This window comes from Lygodium microphyllum, chromosome 4 (genome assembly GCF_053477565.2).
Source record: "Lygodium microphyllum isolate KBCC chromosome 4, Lygodium_microphyllum_v1.1.10, whole genome shotgun sequence".
NCBI lineage: Eukaryota > Viridiplantae > Streptophyta > Polypodiopsida > Schizaeales > Lygodiaceae > Lygodium > Lygodium microphyllum.
The window spans coordinates 8,241,341-8,263,019 of record NC_141138.1 but is presented as its reverse complement, the minus strand read 5'-3'; the positions used below and the strand labels follow the sequence as shown (position 1 = coordinate 8,263,019).

The 21,679-nt window shown below is 39.0% G+C and overlaps 1 protein-coding gene across 4 annotated transcripts; it reads left to right on the top strand.

The window, feature by feature from the left end:
• Positions 1 to 3,472: 3,472 nt before the first annotated feature.
• Positions 3,473 to 20,058, top strand: LOC148036776 (uncharacterized). Of its 4 annotated transcripts, none has more exons than XM_087675659.1 (4): positions 3,473 to 3,932; positions 4,036 to 4,168; positions 4,265 to 4,309; positions 19,903 to 20,058. In XM_087675659.1, the coding sequence occupies exons 1-4, from the start codon at positions 3,488 to 3,490 to the stop codon at positions 19,922 to 19,924; spliced, it is 645 nt and encodes a 214-aa protein (XP_087531785.1). In that variant the 5' UTR covers positions 3,473 to 3,487; the 3' UTR covers positions 19,925 to 20,058. The 4 variants fall into 4 exon arrangements, with proteins under 4 accessions (XP_087531785.1, XP_087531784.1, XP_087531783.1 ...); XM_087675658.1 differs by lacking the exon at positions 19,903 to 20,058 and adding an exon at positions 12,106 to 19,311; XM_087675657.1 differs by lacking the exon at positions 19,903 to 20,058 and adding an exon at positions 19,329 to 19,841 and having other exon boundaries at positions 3,474 to 3,932.
• Positions 20,059 to 21,679: the final 1,621 nt, after the last annotated feature.

The following is a 21,679-nucleotide window of genomic DNA, read 5'->3' as shown; positions in this document are numbered from 1 at the left end:
CAGCACCCATCTTGTTAAAAGCACTTTACTTTTCCACATTTTTTGTAGGCGTGTGCTAGCATCCCATGCCCATTTGGGGAGCCTACTGTCATCCATTTGACATACTCAGGTGGCATATCTCAGTATTCGGATCATAGCATGTACCTCAATTGGCCGATGGCCAGCTTCCAAAAGTATAAGTACATATGGTGTGGTGTGTTTGATGCCCAAATGTCTACGAATAAAAGCTTTTGTTGGCTTCTCAATGTCGTTCCATGCAGATGAGGAGATGCTCTCCCCCCACACTTCCACTCCATATAATACCGTCTATAGAATATATGCATAAAAAATCATACATCATATTTTCTAGCATTTAGTATCTGTACAGTTACAGACGTTTTCAAAGTGATAATACTTGTTTTTCCCTACTGCTAATCACCGCTCCACACATGTATGCCATTTGTGGTCTGCAGGTATCTCAATCCCCAAGTATTTGAAAGTAGATACTACCTCTATAGACTGTCCCACATAATGTACTTTTGGTGGGGTCTTTAGTTGCTTGGTGCACACAACCATTAGCTTTGTTTTTGATACATTCACCGTCAAACCACTATCTTGACAAAACCGTTCAAGAATCCCCATGAACTGCTGCATATGTTCCCCAATATATGTAAAGAAGACCACATCATCTGCATAAAGTAGGGGGAGAGAGAGAGAGAGAGAGAGAGAGAGAGAGAGAGAGAGAGAGAGAGAGAGAGAGAGAGAGAGAGAGAGAGAGGGGGAGTTTGATTTTAATTTTGTAGGTGGACAACACTATTTTCCCGACATCCCTTACTTGATGGGGTTTGTAACAAAAGTGGTGGTAATGAGAGTGAGCTTAAGGGTCTTCACAGAGCTTTGGATTTACAAGGCAGGAGTCAATCAAGACATAGAAGGAAGTGAGGTATGCAAATAGAAGAAGGATTAGTGGCGAAGTCAGAGGGGAGCAAAGGAGATGATGGCCGGTGGTAGTGGGAGATGATGCAATCAACCTACTTGGTGGCATGGTGGGAGGGGAGGTGGAGGAAGAGGACCATATATGTAATATGTATATATCTGTGTGTGTGTGTGTGTGTGTGTGTTTATATATGTATATGTGCATATATGTGTGTATGGGTAGCTTTATATATACTTGTATGTATGTCATGCAACATGCACATAGCATATAGGAGGCTTCACAAGAGTAGCCATGAAGCTTGCATAGGGGGTACATGCAAAGACATCTATTAGGTTGTAGATGGTAGTTTTGCACCTGTGTGTGTGTGTTAAATCCATATTCATTGGTTGTTTGCAGATACAAGCCTAGAGGCTCAAGAGATGAGCAACACATGGGTTTCTTGCAAGTGGGTGCACTTCAAGTTTTATGATACAAAAGGAAGAAGAGACATATATAGATTTGTTTAATAGTGAGTACACACATAAGGTCTTTAGATTCAGTAACATTAGTGAATGAATACTAGTTTCTATTATTGTTGATTGCTTTGGCTTATTTAGAGGCATGATGTACCTAGGTCTCATCCTTTTGGAAGGACAAAAAAGGGAAGAAGAGACATATATAGATTTGTTTAATAGTGAGTACACACATAAGGTCTTTAGATTCAGTAACATTAGTGAATGAATACTAGTTTCTATTATTGTTGATTGCTTTGGCTTATTTAGAGGCATGATGTACCTAGGTCTCATCCTTTTGGAAGGACAAAAAAGGGCATGAATAAGTGGGAAAAATATGGGCTACTATAGGGATTTACTCGTGTAGCTACTAATCCTTCTCGGCAAGCCCTTGTCACACTAGCTTATACATGGAGAGATTTGCAAAAAGGTATTAACCAACAACCAAGGAATGGGCCATGCGTATTTGAAGGCACATATTTACCATCTACATGTAAAGTATTAATTTGTGCAAAAGTAGTAATTCGTGTGATATGATGCCTTGATGTGACACATGGGTGTGAAAAGGTTGATTTTAATTCTAAAAGGGGCTACGAATTTTTGTAAGAAACCATAGCTAAGTGGATAGGTGTTTCAAGTGTGAATGAGGTGGTCACTAGGTTGGTAGAGGTGGATGGTCAATTTTGCAAAAAGAAAATGTGTCTACAGGGGTACATATTTGGCTTTGATAGGATCTACAATTTTCGTGTGGTGGACATTTCTAGGTGGGGATGTCCCTCCTAGTCATGGTTTTGTTTATGGCCAATTAAGTAAAGGACAAGTTACTTTCTAAAAAGTGGCAACTATGCACTTTGATAGGGATTGAACCCCCTACCAATCAAGTGTCAGATACAATTTATAACTAGTGTACCATATCACTATCTTTGTGTCAAATTTGGGCATATGTAGTGTGTAAATACTCTAACGGTAACTTTTAACACTGCCCTGATCATCCGAGGTAATGTGTAACTAGCCTTAGTTCAAATTCTAGGCATAGAGCACATGATTTTTTTGTTTTGGGGGGGGGGGGGGGGGAGAGAGGCTCATCATTATCTCGCATGGGGTCTTAAAGTCCCCCAAGGGTTAGGATCTACAATAAAAAATGCATCTTTTGTGTGCAATCAATTGAGACCATCACCTTTTGAAAAAGTAAAACCAACCACCATAGAAGTAAACCCAACCAAGCATGTAAAGCTAGTTGGTCGAAAAGTAGGTTCCATAAAACGAGCTAAAGGTATTATTCCTAAGATGTCCATCATAATAGTGTAATTGTTTCAAAGTTCACACAATATTAGTGAGGTGATAGTTCAAATCCCTTTGTAGTTTCTCTTTATATTTCCTCAAGTATTTTAATCTCTTCCTAAAAGTTTTAATATATTTTTGTGTTTGTCTTGAATGCTCTTTGAAAAATTCTCAACTGAACTCTCTTCCTAAATTGAGATTTAAAAACTTAAGGAAATATAATTAGAAAATTTGAAGGGATTTCAACTGATTATCTCACAAAGTTAGTGCAAACTTTGAGACCATTAGACTTTTATGATGGACATGTTAGTCAATACTTTTAGCATGTTCTATGGTAGTCGTTTTTGGCCTAGTCATTTTTTGACAACCTTTTTCTGGTAACCCATTATTGATGGCCTAGGTTTACATTCTTGGGTTGATGTACTTCTATGAATGGGCTTGTTTTTTCAAAAAACAATAGTCATGATCGATTGCGTGTAAAAGATGCACCTTTGACCATAGATCCCAACTCTTGGGGGTCTTTAAGGCTTCGTGTGAGATAGTGCTTTTGTATGTCTGGGGGGCACATTATGAGTCACCACTTTTGCTTGGAGATACTCGTGCCACTCTCGACTATCGATCTCACGTCTCTGCAAATCACCCCCCTTGTAAGATAGTTAGTAGGTTGGCAGGCGATTTCTATTTCTACTGGAAGTTGTCATTCCCCGCCCATGGACTTGTCTGGTCTTAGATGAAAGACTCTTCTAAGTTCTCCAAGTATCTCTAGGATGGATAGGTAGTAGGCAAAAATACTAGCGTAATGACACACACCCCCACACTCTCACACTCGCTCACTCACTCACTCACTCTTTCAGAGCCAGCAGGCCATGAAATGGCGGCTTGTGGCAGCAAGTGTTTCTTTTCAGAAAGGCAGTGGTGCTCACTGCCGAGCTACAACATCACTAGAACGAGGCAATACCATCAACAGGCACCTATGTCTTCTTCTCCGCGATTATCTTATAGCGGCTCTTCTTCTTCTTCTTCTTCTTCTTCTTCTCCTTCGACCTCACATGATGATGATAAGATCAACCAGTTCGCATCATCGCCGTTACCATCGTCACACTCTCATTCTTCTTCGATAGTCAGGTGTGGTGAGTGGGGACGGAGCACCCTGGCGTCTCTCCTGCTGGCCTCGGCTTTGACGTCCTCCGTACCTGCGCCTTCGCCCTCAGACACCTTTCAGAACGTGCCTTCCACGATTTCTGGTAGAATCTCTCCCTCCCTCCCTCCCTCTCTCTCTCCCTCTGCTAACTGAGGAGCTTGAATTGGTAATGGAGATTGTGAGTGGCTGAACGGATAAGAATGCAGGTGCAGAAGATAGGCCTCAGAGAATACAGAAGCCCAATTCTGCGAAGGCGGAAACGTGCACAAGGAAATGCGTGGCCACGTGCATTAGAGGAGGGGAGGGGGCGCCTGGGGAGGGCCCTTTGAATATCAGAAGGTATGGGTTCTCTGTCTGTCTGTGTGTGTCTGCGTGTGTGTCCGTGTCCGTCTGACGGTCGGTGTTTCATCTCCCTCTCTGTTGTCGTCCACACAGACCTCTTGTGGTTTTCAAGGAAGGATTCCGAAGCCGTCAGTATTGGTGAGTTCCCCTTCACAAAACTCAACTTTCTCAACTTATGTAAATCAGTATCTTAGATCGATTCTTGTCAAGTTCCTCGTTAAGTTTTCAATCAACCATTGAATAAAGGTCGCGATTTTATCCAGTTTTTTTTAAATTTTCAAAAGAACGGCAAAAAGAGATGATACTTTTGGCGTGCAAGTCGCATAAAGAGGAGAGAGAGAGAATGAAACCAAAGCCACCTTGTCTCTCTCACGAGCTAAGAATATTTGGCAAAGTGCTCTATGTGGCTAAGAACTCTTTTCGGCCCACAGGACATGAGGACAAAGCTTGTATGCTCTGGGACAAGATAGAAGTGCTGCCAAAGACGTTACATCTTTACAACACCTAAGATGTTAGATCTTTATGACAGTAACAACTTCGAAATACGCATCGATGTCAAGTTTACACCCTTCCTCCTTGATTTGTGTTATTTGTGTAGGTAAAGATTCCACTTTGCGTAGGATTGCTCTAAAAGACTTGCTTTTGAGGAAGGAACTCCAGGGGTGCACACAAAGGGACAGTAAGTCCAAAATCTCCTCAAAGGACTATGGATGTGGTGGAAGAGCTTAAAGGACAATCCACAAATGCAAATCCAATTCATGTGGTCCATCCGACAAAGCTTTCACCATTGAGAAGTACTTAATGCAAGGCACCCAATCTACGCAATAGTCAATTAAGAAAAAACCTACCTTAAGAAGCTTGAGCAATTGTCCTCATGAGTTAAAGGAGAATGTGTTGTCGAGCCGTACGCGAACATAGTGTAGAAAACTCTAGAGTGTATCGTCATTCCACTTTCTTATCGATCTAGAGAACCAATGCCATATTAGTCATTAGTGTCAGTGTCCATAGTGTGGATGGTTCAATTTTTGGATAAGTTTAGTCAATTTTTGATATTTTAGATATTATCTCTTGTAAATATCCAAAAACTGTAGACAACTTGTAGAATAGGATGACATGTAAAAGAAAGTAAGTAACTTTCAGTATTTTTTGGGAGATTTTATGCAAAAAGAAGGATTGATGAAATCACGTGGCGCGCGATCGCAATTTTCAGGCAATGAACATCACTTCGAATTGGGAGGAGTGATCTGGGAGAATTCTGGTTAGAAGTTCTGGTATTTTTTCTCCCTTTTGGAGCCAATGAAAGCATCAAATTGACAATTTGAGTAGCAAAGAGGAAGGAAGCTATTGTCTTATGTACGTTTTTATCTACAAGAGATTTATCTTCTAAGGATGCAAAAATAAATTATTAGCCTTCACCTCTGCGAGTATTCTTCTACATTTTCTATTTCTTTAATTCTCTTTTCTTTCGTCTGCTCCTCTCTTTGAAACTCCCTTCACCCTACTATCTCTTACCCACGTGGTAGACTTTCGATCCCAAATAATAGTGGTGAATCCGACGTGAAAGTCAGTAACAGGTGTGTAAAGATGGGAGATTCTATAAGTTCAGGTGGTGGTGATACTTTACGACAGATGATTGCTTTGTTGCAAAGCAATAACATCAACATTTATTGTGACAACAACAGATGCAAACTCGGCAGAATATAGAAAAAATTGATTACTTAGCTGTGAATGCATTGCATGCAATGGGACAATAATTGAAGCAGTCTAAGGGGCAAAATGTTTTAGCCTTCATCCGATTGTATAAAGAAAAGATGTTGTTTCATGGGGTACCGCAATACACATGGAGTCAATATTTTTCTCGTTTGGCTATGCATGCGTTGCATGATTAGATTGTTGAGTTACATAGAAGAGATGCTGATTGGGCAGCTTTTAAGAAAGCTTTGAGAGAAGAGTTTTTCTTGGAAGATGCGAGATTTGTAACTAAAAAGACATTTACAGATTGGATTGAAAAGCTCAATAAAGGGTTAGCTACTATAGCTTTGCTCCGTGAATTTGAAAGTCGATATGCGTAGTTGGATGCGGATGAGCAGGAATCATTGGAAAGCCAACGGGACTGAAATAAGATTGGGCTAATGTAATTCAGGTAGTGCATATATTGGTAAAGAGAGAGTGGATAAAATTAAGATGGGGTATGGGGCATATGCACCGCACTTGCCAGTGCTCAGAAGGGGACTGAAATTGCAGCTAAGGTGTATGTAGCTATGGTGGAACAATCGACTATACCTGTTGGTCCAGCTCTTAAAGATGATATTGTGGATGAATTAATCAAATGTATGCGTGACTTCAGGCTAAATTTAATAAAAATCTATGCAATGGTTAAAAAGTTGGATGTTAAGGTAGAAAAGAAGGATCGGGCAATAGTCCAAAGACTGTACAAAGAATGATACAAGAGGAGATGCATTTGGTGTGACAGTTTACAGCATGAAAAGTGAGACAATACAACCTACCATAAAGTAGAAGCAAAAGGTTAGTGTTTTGTAAAGATGGAAAAATACATGCAACAGAAATTGATCTTTCAATAGAGCAAAATTTTGGAAATGGTGGCATGTAGAAGAGATTGGAAGAGATGGCTGCAAGGACATCATTTATTGCCATAGATGCAGCTACATATGGGTTTAAAGTTGAAAGGACTGATGAAGCTCATAAAGGAGACATGACGGAAGCAAAATCTCACATTTGGATGCAAGCATTAGATTGCATGGAAAAGGGCAAAACAACAAAGTCTGAATTGGCTGATGCAAGTAAGAGTAAATGAGGGGGAACATGATGGAGTGCACTAGTGCATTCATTTTCAGCCTATGCTTATTTGGCCGAGGTGTTCATAATTAAGAAGCTCTTGTGGAAAAAAAGAGAAGAAGAGTTGAGGACATTGATAGTACTTCCTCTTCAGGCCCATCTAAACGCATAACACGAAGTAAAATGGAGCACTGGAAAGAGACTGAAAAAGTCATACCTGAGCATGTTATGGAGGATACATCTCAAGAGAAGAAATAAGAAAGAAAGAAAAGGGGTAAGTAGCCCAGTTACAGGTTATAATCGGATCTTGAGACTGCCACAAACCTTAAAAAGATATTGGAAGATCGCATACTTGGCAGTAGAGTGGAATTCACACTTGGCAAAGTTCTTGGAATCGCAAAGCATGAATTTCATGATGTAATCATTGATACGCTGAAACGAAAAAGATAGTCTGATGGTGAAGTTTTGGAAGCATTGATGCAAGTTGACAAAGACATAGAGAAACAACTTCAGATGGAATATGATAATGTATATAATGCTGATTTGGAGCAAGTTGATGTTGAAAATGGGTTAAATGGGAGTGTAGACAACAAGCTTATGGCTGAAATTGGTCTTGTGGGCAACAGTAAGTATAGAGAGAAGGCTATGTATAATGGGGATATCCATCAACAAGCACATGAAGAAGAAGATGCTCATTTTATTCCAAGCAATCATTATTTACGAACGGATTGGGCTCGTGCTACAATAGAGACAATTCTTAAAGTGGAAGAAAGTGTTGTAAGTGGAGGCTATGGCAATGTCTCTAGGAAAATAATTATGCATCCAATAAAGGGAGAAACTATGTTTGTGTCTGGATTGCAAGAATGGACAGCATGTAGTCTTGGAAGTTTTAAGAATATTTCAGCCATGTGTAAGGTTGAAAAGAAATATATAGGATGGGCTGAAAAAGAGCTAAAGACATATGATTTGATGGCTACAAATGAAGGTATTTCAGGGCTGGTTGATGTTGATATAGTGGCAGAAATTTCTACAGCAATGAATGTTGAAAACAGGGCAGAAAAAAAGGTTATTTATGTTGACACTTTAGAGATACATGAAGTCATTCAAGAGTTTACTGAGCATGAATGTTATGGACTGCAAAATAGGGCTGAAGTAAGGGTAGGTATAAAGTACAAAACAATTGCAAAGAAGGTTAAGCTTGTGGCTTTGCCTTTACCATCTGAAAGTGATGGTTGGTTGAAAAAGTGACTCAACAGCCTAGTTTATGGGATCTACATGGAGTAGGACATAAATTTACATAGTTGAAACTTTACAAAAGCTGAAAATTGGTGATGCAAGCTTTCTTTTGTCTACAGAAAGAGCTTGTTTCTTGTAGATATTGGCAAGGCATGGGAAAGCCTTTGCGTTTCAGCTAGATGAAATCGGATGTGTTGATCCAGCCATAGTTGACCTAAGGTGATCTTTACAGTACCTTATGTGCCATGGAATTAAAGCCTATTCTAGTACCTCAGGTGTATTTGCCTAAGTTGCTATGGAGTTTTTGAACGAGAAGATTAGGATGTGGATTTTGGAGCCCTTTTCAGCTCCATATCCAAATCTGTGGTTTACTGTTCTAAAGAAAAATGGTTCTTTGAGGTTTATACAAGATTTACAACCAGTTAATAAGATCACCATAAGAAATGTTGGATCAGGCTCGATAGTGGATGAATTTGCAGAAGCATTTGCAGGCAAGGCAATTTACTCTATGGGAGATTTATATTGAGGATATGATTAGTTCCAGCTTGCATTAGAAAGCCGGGATATCACTACCATGAAGACACTTGATTGTCTACCTCTATTAGGCATGATAGTAAATTGCTCAATTCTCGATATGGCCATGCTACGGTAGATTGCATATATAAAGTCATTTAAACCCTGATTTTCAGCATATTGTAGGCAGAGAAAATCTTGTGACTGACATGCTTTCACGAGCAAGGTTTGAAGATGAAGAGGAGGTGATGGATGATAAAGAGGATGATGTGATATGTGTTGAAAACGACTTTATGACAACAGGGAATGAGTATGTAACTGCTGTTACTACATGTACAATTTGTTGAGATTCAGCAATCACACTCACTGACAGCCTCTTTGTATGGAGCTTCAGGGCCAAGGACATTGAGCCGAGCTTGATGCGGGTTTGCCAGGTGTAAAACCCGACTCCCTTGAACTGAGAATTTGGAGAGTCTTTTCCCATGTTGGATAGCTGGAGCAGTAGCAAATCAGCTCCAAGATTTTCAGATTTTACAAGTGAAAGAGCAGATTACAATGTGTCAAGAGACACAATTAATGGTAGTGTGAAAACACACTATGTAGAGACTTAATGTTGAGCTTGAATCTTCCTCGCTCGGGGTCGTCGATCCTTCTTCAATCTTCTCAGGTCCTTCCCCTCCTTGTAGGTAGAGAAAATTGTAGGTAGAGAAAATCCTGTACTGACATGCTTTCACGAGCAAGGTTTGAAGATGAAGAGGAGGTGATGGACGATAAAGAGGATGATGTGATATGTGTTGAAAACGACTTTATGGCAACAGGGAATGAGTATGTAACTGTTGTTACTACATGTACAATTTGTTGAGATTCAGCAATCACACTCGACAGAGCTTCAGGGCCAAGGACATTGAGCCGAGCTTGATGCGGGTTTGCCAGGTGTGAAACCCGACTCCCTTGAACCGAGCATTTGGAGAGTCTTTTCCCATGTTGGATGGCTGGAGCAGCAGCAAATCAACTCCAAGATTCTCAGATTTTACAAGTGAAAGAGCAGATTACAATGTGTCAAGAGACACAAGTAATGATAGTGTGAAAACACACTATGTAGAGACTTAATGTTGAGCTTGAATCTTCCTTGCTCGGGGTCGTCGATCCTTCTTCAATCTTCTCAGGTCCTTCCCCTCCTTGTAGGTAGAGAAAATTGTAGGTAGAGAAAATCCTGTGACTAACATTCTTTCACGAGCAAGGTTTGAAGATGAAGAGGAGGTGATGGATGATAAAGAGGATGATGTGATATGTGTTGAAAACGACTTTATGACAACAGGGAATGAGTATGTAACTATTGTTACTACATGTACAATTTGTTGAGATTCAGCAATCACACTCACTAACAGCATCTTTGTATGGAGCTTCAGGGCCAAGGACATACAGGCTTACCTATCCCATATGCACAGTGGTGCCTACTGTAGTTTCCTACTTTCCTATAAAGCATTGTACTTGCTTCCTTTTCTTAATGCAATGATAGTACTCTTTTCTTTCCAGTAAAGTGTCAGTGTCATTGTCCACACACAAGATTGTGTTTATGAGTTCAAGTTTCAATCTTGAAACCTAATTAACTTGTGTGACAGTCAGTGTCTGAGTCTATGTCTACATGAGTCTTTTTCCCGTCTTTGAACCACCATAGCCATGCTCTAGATCTGTGTTTCTCAACATGGTATCAGAGCCCAGTCGAGCATGGCTCAGCTCGGCTTAGCTCTCCTCTGCTCTCTCTCAGCTCATATTAACCTCTGGTCAGCTCAGTTTCATCCCATGACTTCATCTCCCAACTCTATGTCTACATGAGTCTTTTTCCCGTCTTTGAACCACCATAGCCATGCTCTAGATCTGTGTTTCTCAACATGGTATCAGAGCCCAGTCGAGCATGGCTCAGCTCGGCTTAGCTCTCCTCTGCTCTCTCTCAGCTCATATTAACCTCTGGTCAGCTCAGTTTCATCCCATGACTTCATCTCCCAACTCTATCTTCACTTGAGCTTCCATGGCAGCCATAGCCAGCAGCACCTTGTTAGATTGAGTCGCTTATATCTCACTCCACAGGTCAAATCTCTTGGAGCTTCCTTCTGGAAAAGTGTTTCCTAGCTCATAAAGCTTTCCTGTATCACATCAATCCATGACATTTGGCTATCTGAAGCTCAGCATTGTGAAAATTCTCAGTCACTGCCATAGTCTTCAATTGTGACCTGCAGGACATACCCTCCATGGAGCCTTCATATCTCTCTCTGTAGAGCATATCTTCATGAACTCTCTTCTAGACATATCTTTCTCTACTTAGGGCGCTCCCTCCTGGCATAAAAATTGTCCACATTGTTGATCAACCAGCACGACATTGTCGAAATTCGTGTTTGTTGACAAAATCTGCGCCTGGTCTGTTCGTCCGCTCTAAGCGCACTGTACATGCTGCGATCTTGACGAGGAGGATAGGGCTTTGAAAGAGCTTTAAGTAAGCTTCATTTCTATAAAAAAAGTTTTCAAAATGATCAACTACAGCTCCTGCAATCTGCAAAAAACCAGGGCCCTGTCTGAAACCCTAAACTGTCAGCCATAGCCAGTTTCATCAAAGCTAAAAAATCTCATCATTTTCTCTCTCCTGCCACCTGGAGCAACCCACTGCCACTTTGATCTACTGTCCCAGCACCAAATCAAGGAGGGGAAGGGCCTTAGAAGATTGAAGAAGGATTGACGACCCCGAGCAAGGAAGATTCAAGCTCAACATTAAGTCTCTACATAGCGTGTTTTCACACTACCATTACTTGTGTCTCTTGACACATTGTAATCTGCTCTTTCACTTGTAAAATCTGAGAATCTTGGAGCTGGTTTGCTGCTGCTCTAGCCATCCAACATGGGAAAAGACTCTCCAAATGCTCGGTTCAAGGGAGTCTGGTTTCAAATCCTGATGAAGAAGGGTCTCTGGGCCATCACAAATGGCAAAGAAAAGAAACCTCGAGATGCGGTCCTTGCAGTTACTTGGTAGAAGAATGATGATAAGGCACAAGCCATCATTAAGTTGGAATTGGATGACAGCTACATCCATCATGTGGATGCTTGTGACATGTCTCATGACACTTGGGACAAATTGGATACCTTGTTTGGTGCACAGTTAAAGTCGTCTAAGTATGGTCTATTGATTGAATTCTTCCAACTTGATATGAAGCCTCATACATCCCTGGCATCCCATCTAAATTACATGGAAAGTCTCCTAACCCAGCTTGTAGGGATAAAGCTAAAAATGGATGAAGATGTTTGTATTGGTGTCTTGTTAAAAAGTCTGCCTCCTGCCTATGATAATGTATCAACCACTCTAACCAATATGCTTGATCCTCAACTTGTTGATATTAAAGCCTCCCTGCTAGAGGAAGAAAAGAAACTTAAAAGCAAAGAAGAGCGAGCACTTCAAAGGATGAACAAATGTTATATGTAAACAACAGATACAAAGGTAAAAAGAAACCGCTCTTTTGTGACTTCTGCAAAAGGACTGGACACACTGAGAAGTTCTATCATGCTAGGAAGAGGTCCCAAAAGGCCTATCTTGCAGCTGTGAAAGAAGAAGAAGACCATGGACCAAAAGATGAAGATGAAGACCACCAGGATCGGAAGGACAAGCCTCATCAGTCCTTCTACTCGCATTACTCTGATAGACTGTTTTAAAAGTCTTGTATTTCCTAGCCCTAATGCTTCTTGCCATAAGCTTTGTAAACTCCTCATGTAACTTGGCACTACAGTCCCTGTACACTTTGTGAGGCCCCTGTTACAGCCTCTGGATGTCCATCATGTTTTGGTGCCCACACTTAGCCTTTTCTGCGACAGCCTCTTGTGTCTACCATGTTTGTGGTGTGCCCACACTTTGCAGCTGGTTCTCATTACAGCCTCTACATACTTTGTGCCTTTCGAGTTGTGATTGAGGAGGGGTGTTGATATTCAACAATCACACTCACTGACAGCCTCTTTGTATGGAGCTTCAGGGCCAAGGACATGCAGGCTTACCTATCCCACATGCACAGTGGTACCTATTGTAGTTTCCTACTTTCCTATAAAGCATTGCACTTGCTTCCTTTTCTTAATGCAATGATAGTACTCTTTTCTTTCGAGTAAAGTGTCAATGTCATCTTACACACACAAGATTGTGTTTATGAGTTCAAGTCTCAATCTTGAAACCTAATTCACTTGTGTGACAGTCAGTGTCAGAGTCTATGTCTACATGAGTCTTCTTCTCGTCTTTGAACCACCATAGCCATGCTCTAGATCCGTGTTTCTCAACACAATTGTTGTAATAGGGATTTCAGCAGTAAGAAAAGAACTTACAACCATGGAGAAGAAATGGATAGTAGAGAGAAATCATCATTAGTGTTATGCTTTAGTGAGAACATAATTTTTGGAAATGTTGTATGAGAATGATTGGCTAAAAATAGGCCAATATCTCAACCTCATGACAAAGAAGGTTGAGTGGTCTAAAGCTGAATTCAAAAGGATTAAAAGAAATTATGAGTTTTTCTTGAAAGACGGATATTTATAGAAGCATGCAAAGAAAAAGAGAGGAGCTCCAGTACATGTATTAGGAGATAGGGCTTCTCAACAATAGGTGATGTAGGAGTTTCATGAAAGTTTATGGGTTGGATATAGAGGAGTTTGGGGCATATTTGCCAAGATCAAAGAGAAGTATTGGTGACAGAACATGTATAAAGATATGGAGCATTATGTGGAATCATGCAGTGATTGCCATATGTATTTCATGGTAAAGCATAGAGATGGGTTGCAACCGACCTATCCATTGTCTATGCATTACAAATGGGTAGTTGATTTGGTTACCATGCCTATAGGTTTATGGAATATGAGATATGTTGTGCTTGCACGAGAAGACTTGACAAATCAAGTGGAAGGCCAAGCTCTTAGTACAAAGACTACTCAAGCAATTTACAGGTTCTTATTGGAAGAAGTCTTTTGCAGGTATGGTTGTGCTGATAAAGTGGTTGCAAATAGAGGAGAATTGGATGCACACGAGGCTCGTGACTTCTTTTCATGATTGGGTATCAAGCTGGCTTTAACTTCAGCCTATAATCCTCAAGCAAATGGTAAAAGTGAAAGAGGTCATTAGCCTATCATTAAGGCATTAGCAAAGTCATGCAAGGGTAGGATGAAAGAGTGGCCAAGAATGTTACCCTTTGCTTTATGGGTTGATAGGACTACTCATAGTGTAGTTACTAGATATATGCTTGCTGAATTAATGTATGGACAAGAACCAATCATGCCTATTGAGGAGACTATTGCCACTTGGAGTATTCTACCATGGGAAGAGGGTTTGAATAGAGAAGAGTTGCTGGTCCTACGCATTAGACAATTAGAAAGAAGGCCTGAAGACATTGAGACAACCATGAAAAAGCTAAATATTGCAAGGATCAAGAACAAGAAGAGGTTTAATAAGTGACACATACTTCGACCACGAGCTATACAAGAAGAGGACTGGGTGTTGGTTTATGACAACAGCTTGGAAAATCAACATAGTGCCAATCGAAAGATGGCAAAGCGGTGGTTTGGTCAATATGTAGTAAGGTTTGTTTTTGACAATGCTACCTATGCATTAAATGAGATGGATGGGACAGATCTAAGGATTCCAGTGGTTGGAAAATATGTCAAGCTCTTTAAACGTAGGGAGTCTTCAGCATATGAGTTGAAGGAGTTGGATACTAAGCATGAACATGAGAATATGGAAGAAGAAGAGGTAGAAGATGAAGACATTGACATGACAGAGGATACTTCTTTTGAGAGTGCAAATCCATAAGACCTTGGTACATGTCGGAGGATGTGCAGGTTAGGAGGGGGTGGATGTCATGTCGCTACGCGGACACAATGTTAAAAACTCGAGTGCATCGTCATTCTACTTTCTTATTGATCTAGAGAGCCAATGCCATATTAGTCATTAGTATCAGTGTCCGTAGTGTGGATGGTTCAAAAATACTAGATTTTTGGACAAGTTTAGCCAATTTTTGATATGTTAGATAATATCTCTTGTAAATATTAAAAAATTGCAGACAACTTCTAGAATAGGACGACATGTAAAAGAAAGCAAGTAGCTTTCAACCATTTTTGGGAGATTTTATGCAAAAAGAAGGATTGGCGAAATCACGCGACGTGCGATCGTAGTTTTCAGGCAGTGAATATCACTCCGAATTGGGAGAAGAAGAAGTGATCTCATAGAATTTTGGGCAGGTATCCTAGTATTTTACCTCCCTTTCGGAGCCAATGGAAGTATCAAATTGGCAGTTTGAGTAGCAAAGAGGAAGCTATTGTTTTATGCATATTTTTGTCTACAAGAGATTTATCTTCTTTAGATTCAAAAATAAATTGTCAGGCTTCACCTCTGTGAGTATTTTTCTACATTTTCTATTTCTTTAAAACCCTTCTCTTCCGTCTACTCCTCTCCTTGAATCTTCCTTCACCCTACTGTCTCTTACCCTCGTGGTAGACTTTCAACCCCAAACACTTTGACAACGTAGTTGCCTAAGAAGGGCAAGCAAACTATGAATATGTATCTAACCGACAAATGAAGGTATCTCTTAGGAAAATGGCTTGCAAAGCCCTTGTTTAGGAAAATGTCTATACAATCTTTTATGGAATGGAAGAAGATGATGATTTTGATCATTACTATGATGAGTAGAGTCATACTTTCCTATCATGGAATATTTGCAGCATCTACTAGGCTAAAAGAAAGTGAGTATTATGTTGTGCTATCTTGAAGGGGTGAAACTTGTGATTCAAGATACCAAGATAGTCACAAAAGGTTGTAAGAATCTTAAAACTAGAGATACCAAGCTTTTAATGATAATAGTTGTAGAGGAAGGGGTGCTACTCTCTTTCTTGTAAAGGAGTTCTTCAAGCCAATGTTGCAGTAATTAGAAGGTGGAGGCCATGTGATTGCCATCCTAGTCCAAGTAGATGGGAAAATTGTTAATGTATTCTTAGTGTATGCTCCAAGGAACCTACCTACTTTGGCTATCATTGAACTTGACACTTCTTAGGAATGGTTGCACCACATGTCTACTCTCCTTGATATTGAGTTGGAGGGAGTCCCACTAACCTTGTTGTTGCTAGTTCAAATAGATGGGAAATTTGTTAATGTATTCTTGGTGTATGCTCCAAGACACCTATCCACTTTGGCTACCATTGAACTTGACACTTCTTAGGAATGGCTGCACCATATGTCTACTCTCCCTAATATTGAGTTGGAGGGAGTCCCACTAACCTTGTTGTTGCTTGCACCACCTTTTCCCCAAGATGGTTTGCACTTTCTGTCAAAGTCTACGAAGTCATCCAAGTCACCTAGGATTGATGGGTTTCTTCCAGAATGCTATATGGATGTGGTTGAGGTATACATCCCTTATTTGTGTGATTTGCTAAATAATAGGTGAAATTTCCTTTGCTATCAAACAATGAAGGTCTCTTTAAACTAGTCCTTGCAAGGCTCAATAGAGATATCAATTGAGCCATTGGGCCTTTGGCAATGCTTAACCTATTCCACAAAGTCTCCTCCAAAGCACGACCTTTTGAATCAAGCATGTGCTTGTGACTATTTTCCACCGCACCAATATGGTTTCATTTTTGGTAGTTGTATTCATGATGCTATACTTAACATGAAATTCATGCGTGATTATTTAATAAGGAACGGTGAAGAAGAAATCCTCCTAAACAGGGACCTAGACAAGGTGTATGATTGCATCCATTGGGACTTCATATTGGTGGTCATAAGTCACCTAGGCTTTGGTGTTGGCTTTTGCCAGATGATTAAACCTTTGTTCTCTGTCTAAGGTGGCAATCAATGGCACACTCTCTGAATCATTTCTTATACAAAGATCCATTCGTTAGGGTGATTGCACCCCTACTTGTTGTGATAATTGATTCATTGTTGGGGAACATTTACAAATTGGTTAGAGACTGGTCAATCAAAGTTAATAGAATCCTAGGTGGTAGGTATTTGCCATCCCAATTCTTTGTAGGTGAGGACTCCAATGTGATGAGGGTAAACAAGCCCTTGGTTGAGGCATTATTAAATCTGTATGATGATCTCACAATACTATCAACTTTAGCTGTTAGTGCCACAAAATCTAAGCTTGCATTAGTAGGATGGGGCAACTTGCTGCAATGGTTATTAGATTATGATTTTATATTGGTTTAACTTGGCCAAGTGTTTTTGATATCTAGGATGCTTTCTAGATATTACGGTCTCGCTCAGACAATGCTTTAATTGGCTTATTTAGAGGATCAAGGTCAAGTTATCTAAATGGTCTCCACTCTCACTCTGTTTGGTCGGTTGCCTTATTAGTCCTAAGGTGATTCTCTCCTATGTTTAATACGTTGTTGTAGTTTTGTTGTTCTCATAGACCAATTGGAGGAAAGTTGATACACTCATTTGTAACTTCATCTGGTCTCCTGATGGGTATCAACAATGGGATGTTGATACATGGAATATGTCACTACCACCAAAAAAGAAGGTGGGCTTGGGCTCGAATCTAGTGGGATAAAGTCATTTGTTTGAATATTGCAATGCTCAAAAAACTATTTAATCATCAGCCTTGGGCAATGATCATGAGGACCGCGGGCTCAATTAGACTAGCACTTTGAAGCCTCGACTTGACTTGGCAAGGTAGACACGATCTGAAAGGTGATTGCTCCCTAGATGCAGTAATATGGTTGATCAGAGAGGCTTCTATTGATTAGTTTTTTCCTATTAATATCATCATGCCTTCATTTGTTGATTGTTGAAGGAGAGGTTTGCAGAGATGGAAATATGCTTGCTATGCATCTACTCTAAGCTTCAAATGTACTAATCATTTAAGTTGGGAGTTTAATCTCATGTAGCACGAGTAGGAGTGGGTTGTCACAGAGCAATGATCCACATCTTATTACATTTCATCTTCAAATGTGCTAATAATTTAAGTTGGGAGTTTAATCTCATGTAGGATGAGTAGGAGTGGGTTGCAGCAGTTCTTGGTAAGCTAAAGGAGCAACGATCCACATCTTATTACATTTCATCTAATACTTTATTTTTATTTTCAATCATAAAGGGAAACCCATGGTTATACTCAAAACAAGGGATGACTTTAAGAGAGAGTCTACGTAGTGGATTGTCAAGTCAATCGAGTATTGGAAGAGGTGTCTACCTATGGATAGTGCATACGCTTGGAGGAAGAGAGTTAAAAAGCCTAAAGGGCTATGCCATTAGCAAGGCTTAACTTGTTATTATGGAGAATCATGATGAACAAGCTTTTTAAGAAGAAGTTGGAATTTAAAACAATATTGCTACTTGCCTATTCCATATTCTAGGGATGCCTTGAAGTTAGGCATGGTCTATGCTATTCTTACGAAAATTCTAAATGTTGGAGGGATGTCTTCATCTTTTGGTGTTAGGAAGGCTTTTTTTGGAGATCAAGAAAAATTTAATGAGGTGGTTAAGTATTACGTAGTTATTCAAGCTACTATTCTGAGGGATAACTTGAGCGATTAGAATGCCTTGCTTTTTGGTAGTTTGAAGTCCTGCTTTGTTGTGTTAGCCAAGGGTCTTATTAAGGCTTTTATGGACTATAGTGCCCTTATAAAATGCCTTAAAGGCAATACTTATTGAGCTATTGCTAAAATGTTGAAAAAAGCCTTGTGAATGCTCTTTTGTCTATGCTCACCTTTCTTATGGAAGTTGTACATTCCTTTTTTGATTAATAGATATCTTTCACATTGAAAAAAGAGAGTACGTTATTGTAATAGTCATGAAAATCTCATGTGTTCTTGAAGGGAAATTTATATCTAGTTAAATAGCATGTTGTAGGTTTTTTCTTTTTTCTTCTTTCTTAGGGCTTCATTAATTTCATTATTGACTAGCAAGGACAAAAAGAAAATCTAGGACAATGCAATGCTCCAACACACAATATGTGCTCTTCTTGTAAGTGGTTTGAACATGTGGAGTGGCTTCAAAAAAGGGTATGCGGGTTCAAATTGTGTGATGCAATTGAGGTGGTAATAAATCAATCCCCAAGACATTCTTGTAAATGTTCAACTTTAGAGTCCATACCTTGTAGTTGTCCTTTCGTGTAACATCTAAAATGATATGCTCTTATGTTAACTATCCATATAAAATGCAACAATCACTTACAAACCCTTGTAAAGCCAATTCAATAGCATTTGTCTTTCAGGGTAATGTACACATATAAGGTGAAGCACCCTTGTGCACAAGATCCATATGCATAGAGTTATCACTTGGAGGCCCTTGTAGAAACCATAGAGTATGCCTATTTCTAAAGTTAGCATGCTGGCAAACCAGGGGCCTAACACATGGCCTTTGATAGACCTTGTGGCCATTGATAGATTGTGTACATATAAAGAATGTTGCTTGAATTTCTAACACGTGGCCTTTGATAGACCTCGTCTAACAACATTCTTCATATGTGCACAATTTTTGAACCTTAATTGCCATATGTAAGCATTGTTTAAGTATGTTATATGTGAAAAGGAAAGCCCCTTATGCCTTAAACAACAATCCATAATGTCAATACTATATACTTATTGCCTTTTTCTTTTCTAGTTTGGTGGAGTGCAGTGAAATATGCAATCTTATTGGTGAGGGTGATGATGGACCATAGTGCTACACAATTTCCATTCAAGAACTTTGTACATTGCTTGATATGTTTCCTTGAGCACCATAGTGAAGTTTATAATGGTGCAAACTACAAACAACACAATTTCCATATCAAAATACATGGTTTCGACTAATGTTTTGGGTGATGCCATTGTTCTCTCTAGCATTTGCTCTATAATGGCTCTCTTGGTACCAATAGCATTTGATAGTAGACAAACCATGGAGTTAAGTAATAGTGCACTTGAATAGATGTAATCTTAACTTTTAATGTAACTCTTACCATTAGCAATCTTAAAAGCCACCAATGCATCGATTCTCATGCTTTATCACAAGGGTTCTCAATTCTTGATTGCTACCATAGACAATCACTTATTATGTGCAAATGGTTAAGAGTCACATTATTATTGGATATCTCTTTTCGAAGATAAAACTGATTGGGAATGTGTTGCAAAAGTGTTTTTATAAAAAGTAGAAGATATATTTTTAAAGACCATTTACTTTTTTTTATCAACCCTTGCAGGACATCAAAACCATACTTTTAATGTACATTTTCTTGAGCTCAACAAGTTGTAAATTTTTTAACTTGATAATGGCAAATACTTTGTTCAAATCCTTCAAATTGTGGATTTTGACGTATGGGCCACATGATTTAGTCAAGAAATGGAAGGGTTCTTACATGGACTAAGCTGCACTCTTGACTAATTATGCTTTGAGTTTTGCATTCTTATAATTGCAAAATTTTATTTCAGTCATAGTTAGGCTCAAAATTTGTTTGCGAAAAGGTTATAATCAAATGTCATGGATATACTAATGAGAGGGGGACATCTTATTGTTGGGGAATTTAATGAGAATGAAATTCTCAAAACCATAGATGTGAACCATCAAGTATTTGTTCTAGATAGAAAACTATATTTTGATTATTGGCCATTTTGGGTATAATAATTGTATGCTAATCCATTAGAATGTACGATTAAAGATTACTATAAACAAAAAGAAAGCTTTATGTGTGAGCTTTGTTATTGTAATGCTAGTGAAACCTCAATATCAAGCCAATGAAAAGACAAACTCTTTGTTGTTATGCTATCTTGATGATTTTTTTGTCTCTCAAGTGTTTCAATATCTATGAAGGTCATATAAAAGGACATGTCTATGTGTGATCTATTGGAAGTCTTCAAGTAATCAAAGGCATGCTTCTTACTTGGATACTTAAATGCTTAAGGGAAGTCTTATGCAACCTAGTACTTCTTCTTGGGCTACATTGGCTTTGCTAATGCAATAGAAAGTGGTTTAATTAGAATTGTTGTTGATTATTATGACCTATATTTAGTGGACTTTAGGAAAGACACATTATAAATATTGGGAATACCTAAATGGAGCACATTGAGTTGTCGATTTAAGGGTCACTAATAAAATTAGAATTTAAAATGATGGAGCATTATTGTGATATTACCTTTAGTAAATAGTGTATATATAATTTTGGATAATCAATAAGTTGGAGTTATCCATAAAGATATCTTTTGCTATCATTGAATCTTATAGATTTTATATTCAAGAGCTATGGAGGTTTAAACAAAGAGAAGAGAGATGTGTGTGTGGTAACTCCAAATGTCACAATGTGTGATTTGCCTTTCCCTTATTCCATTGTCATAATAAGAATAAATAATAAAGTGGTAGTGATGGGTGGCCACCACTTGCAATGTATAGGTGTGCATGTGATAAGTACAAGTAAATATGGATGGCTAGATACATGTAGCCTTTAACCCCCTAATAGCTTCTTAATTCAAGGGCTTCATTTCATGTTACTTTGCATTTCATTGGTTTTATAGCTATTGTACTATTACACATTTAGTTAGATTGAGAGATGATAATGCTTTGGATATTATTAGTGTAGATGATGTGAGATTATAATTTGGTATTGGTACACCATTTGTGCTTTATGATGTACACTATTATCCAACTTTGACGAAAAGACTTATCTTCTTTGGATAGCTCGATGATGACAGGTACCATGTTTCTTTCAATGATTCTGTATGGAAGATACTCATGGCAATCTTGTTTTTTCTTGAGATGCTAGGATTGGTAGCCTCTATTCTTTGCTTGTATCTTGATTTGTTGATCATGTGTTGGTCGTGATTGATCTTTTTCATGTATCTCTTTAGGCATCATCGACTTGGGTATATGTCCCTTAAAGGAATGAAATTACTCACTTGTTTGTAGTATTTTCTACCTCTTGACTACTCATGTTTTGACTTTTATAATCATTGTTTATATGGCAAGTAGACACTTAACTCTCATAA

Bases quoted from the DNA above. Each gene is read 5' to 3' on its own strand.
- LOC148036776 (XM_087675657.1), top strand. From the start codon at position 3,488: ATGACACACACCCCCACACTCTCACACTCGCTCACTCACTCACTCACT. The intron at 3,933-4,035 runs GTAGAATCTCTC...ATAAGAATGCAG, and splicing joins CGTGCCTTCCACGATTTCTG to GTGCAGAAGATAGGCCTCAG. The intron at 4,169-4,264 runs GTATGGGTTCTC...TCGTCCACACAG, and splicing joins GGCCCTTTGAATATCAGAAG to ACCTCTTGTGGTTTTCAAGG.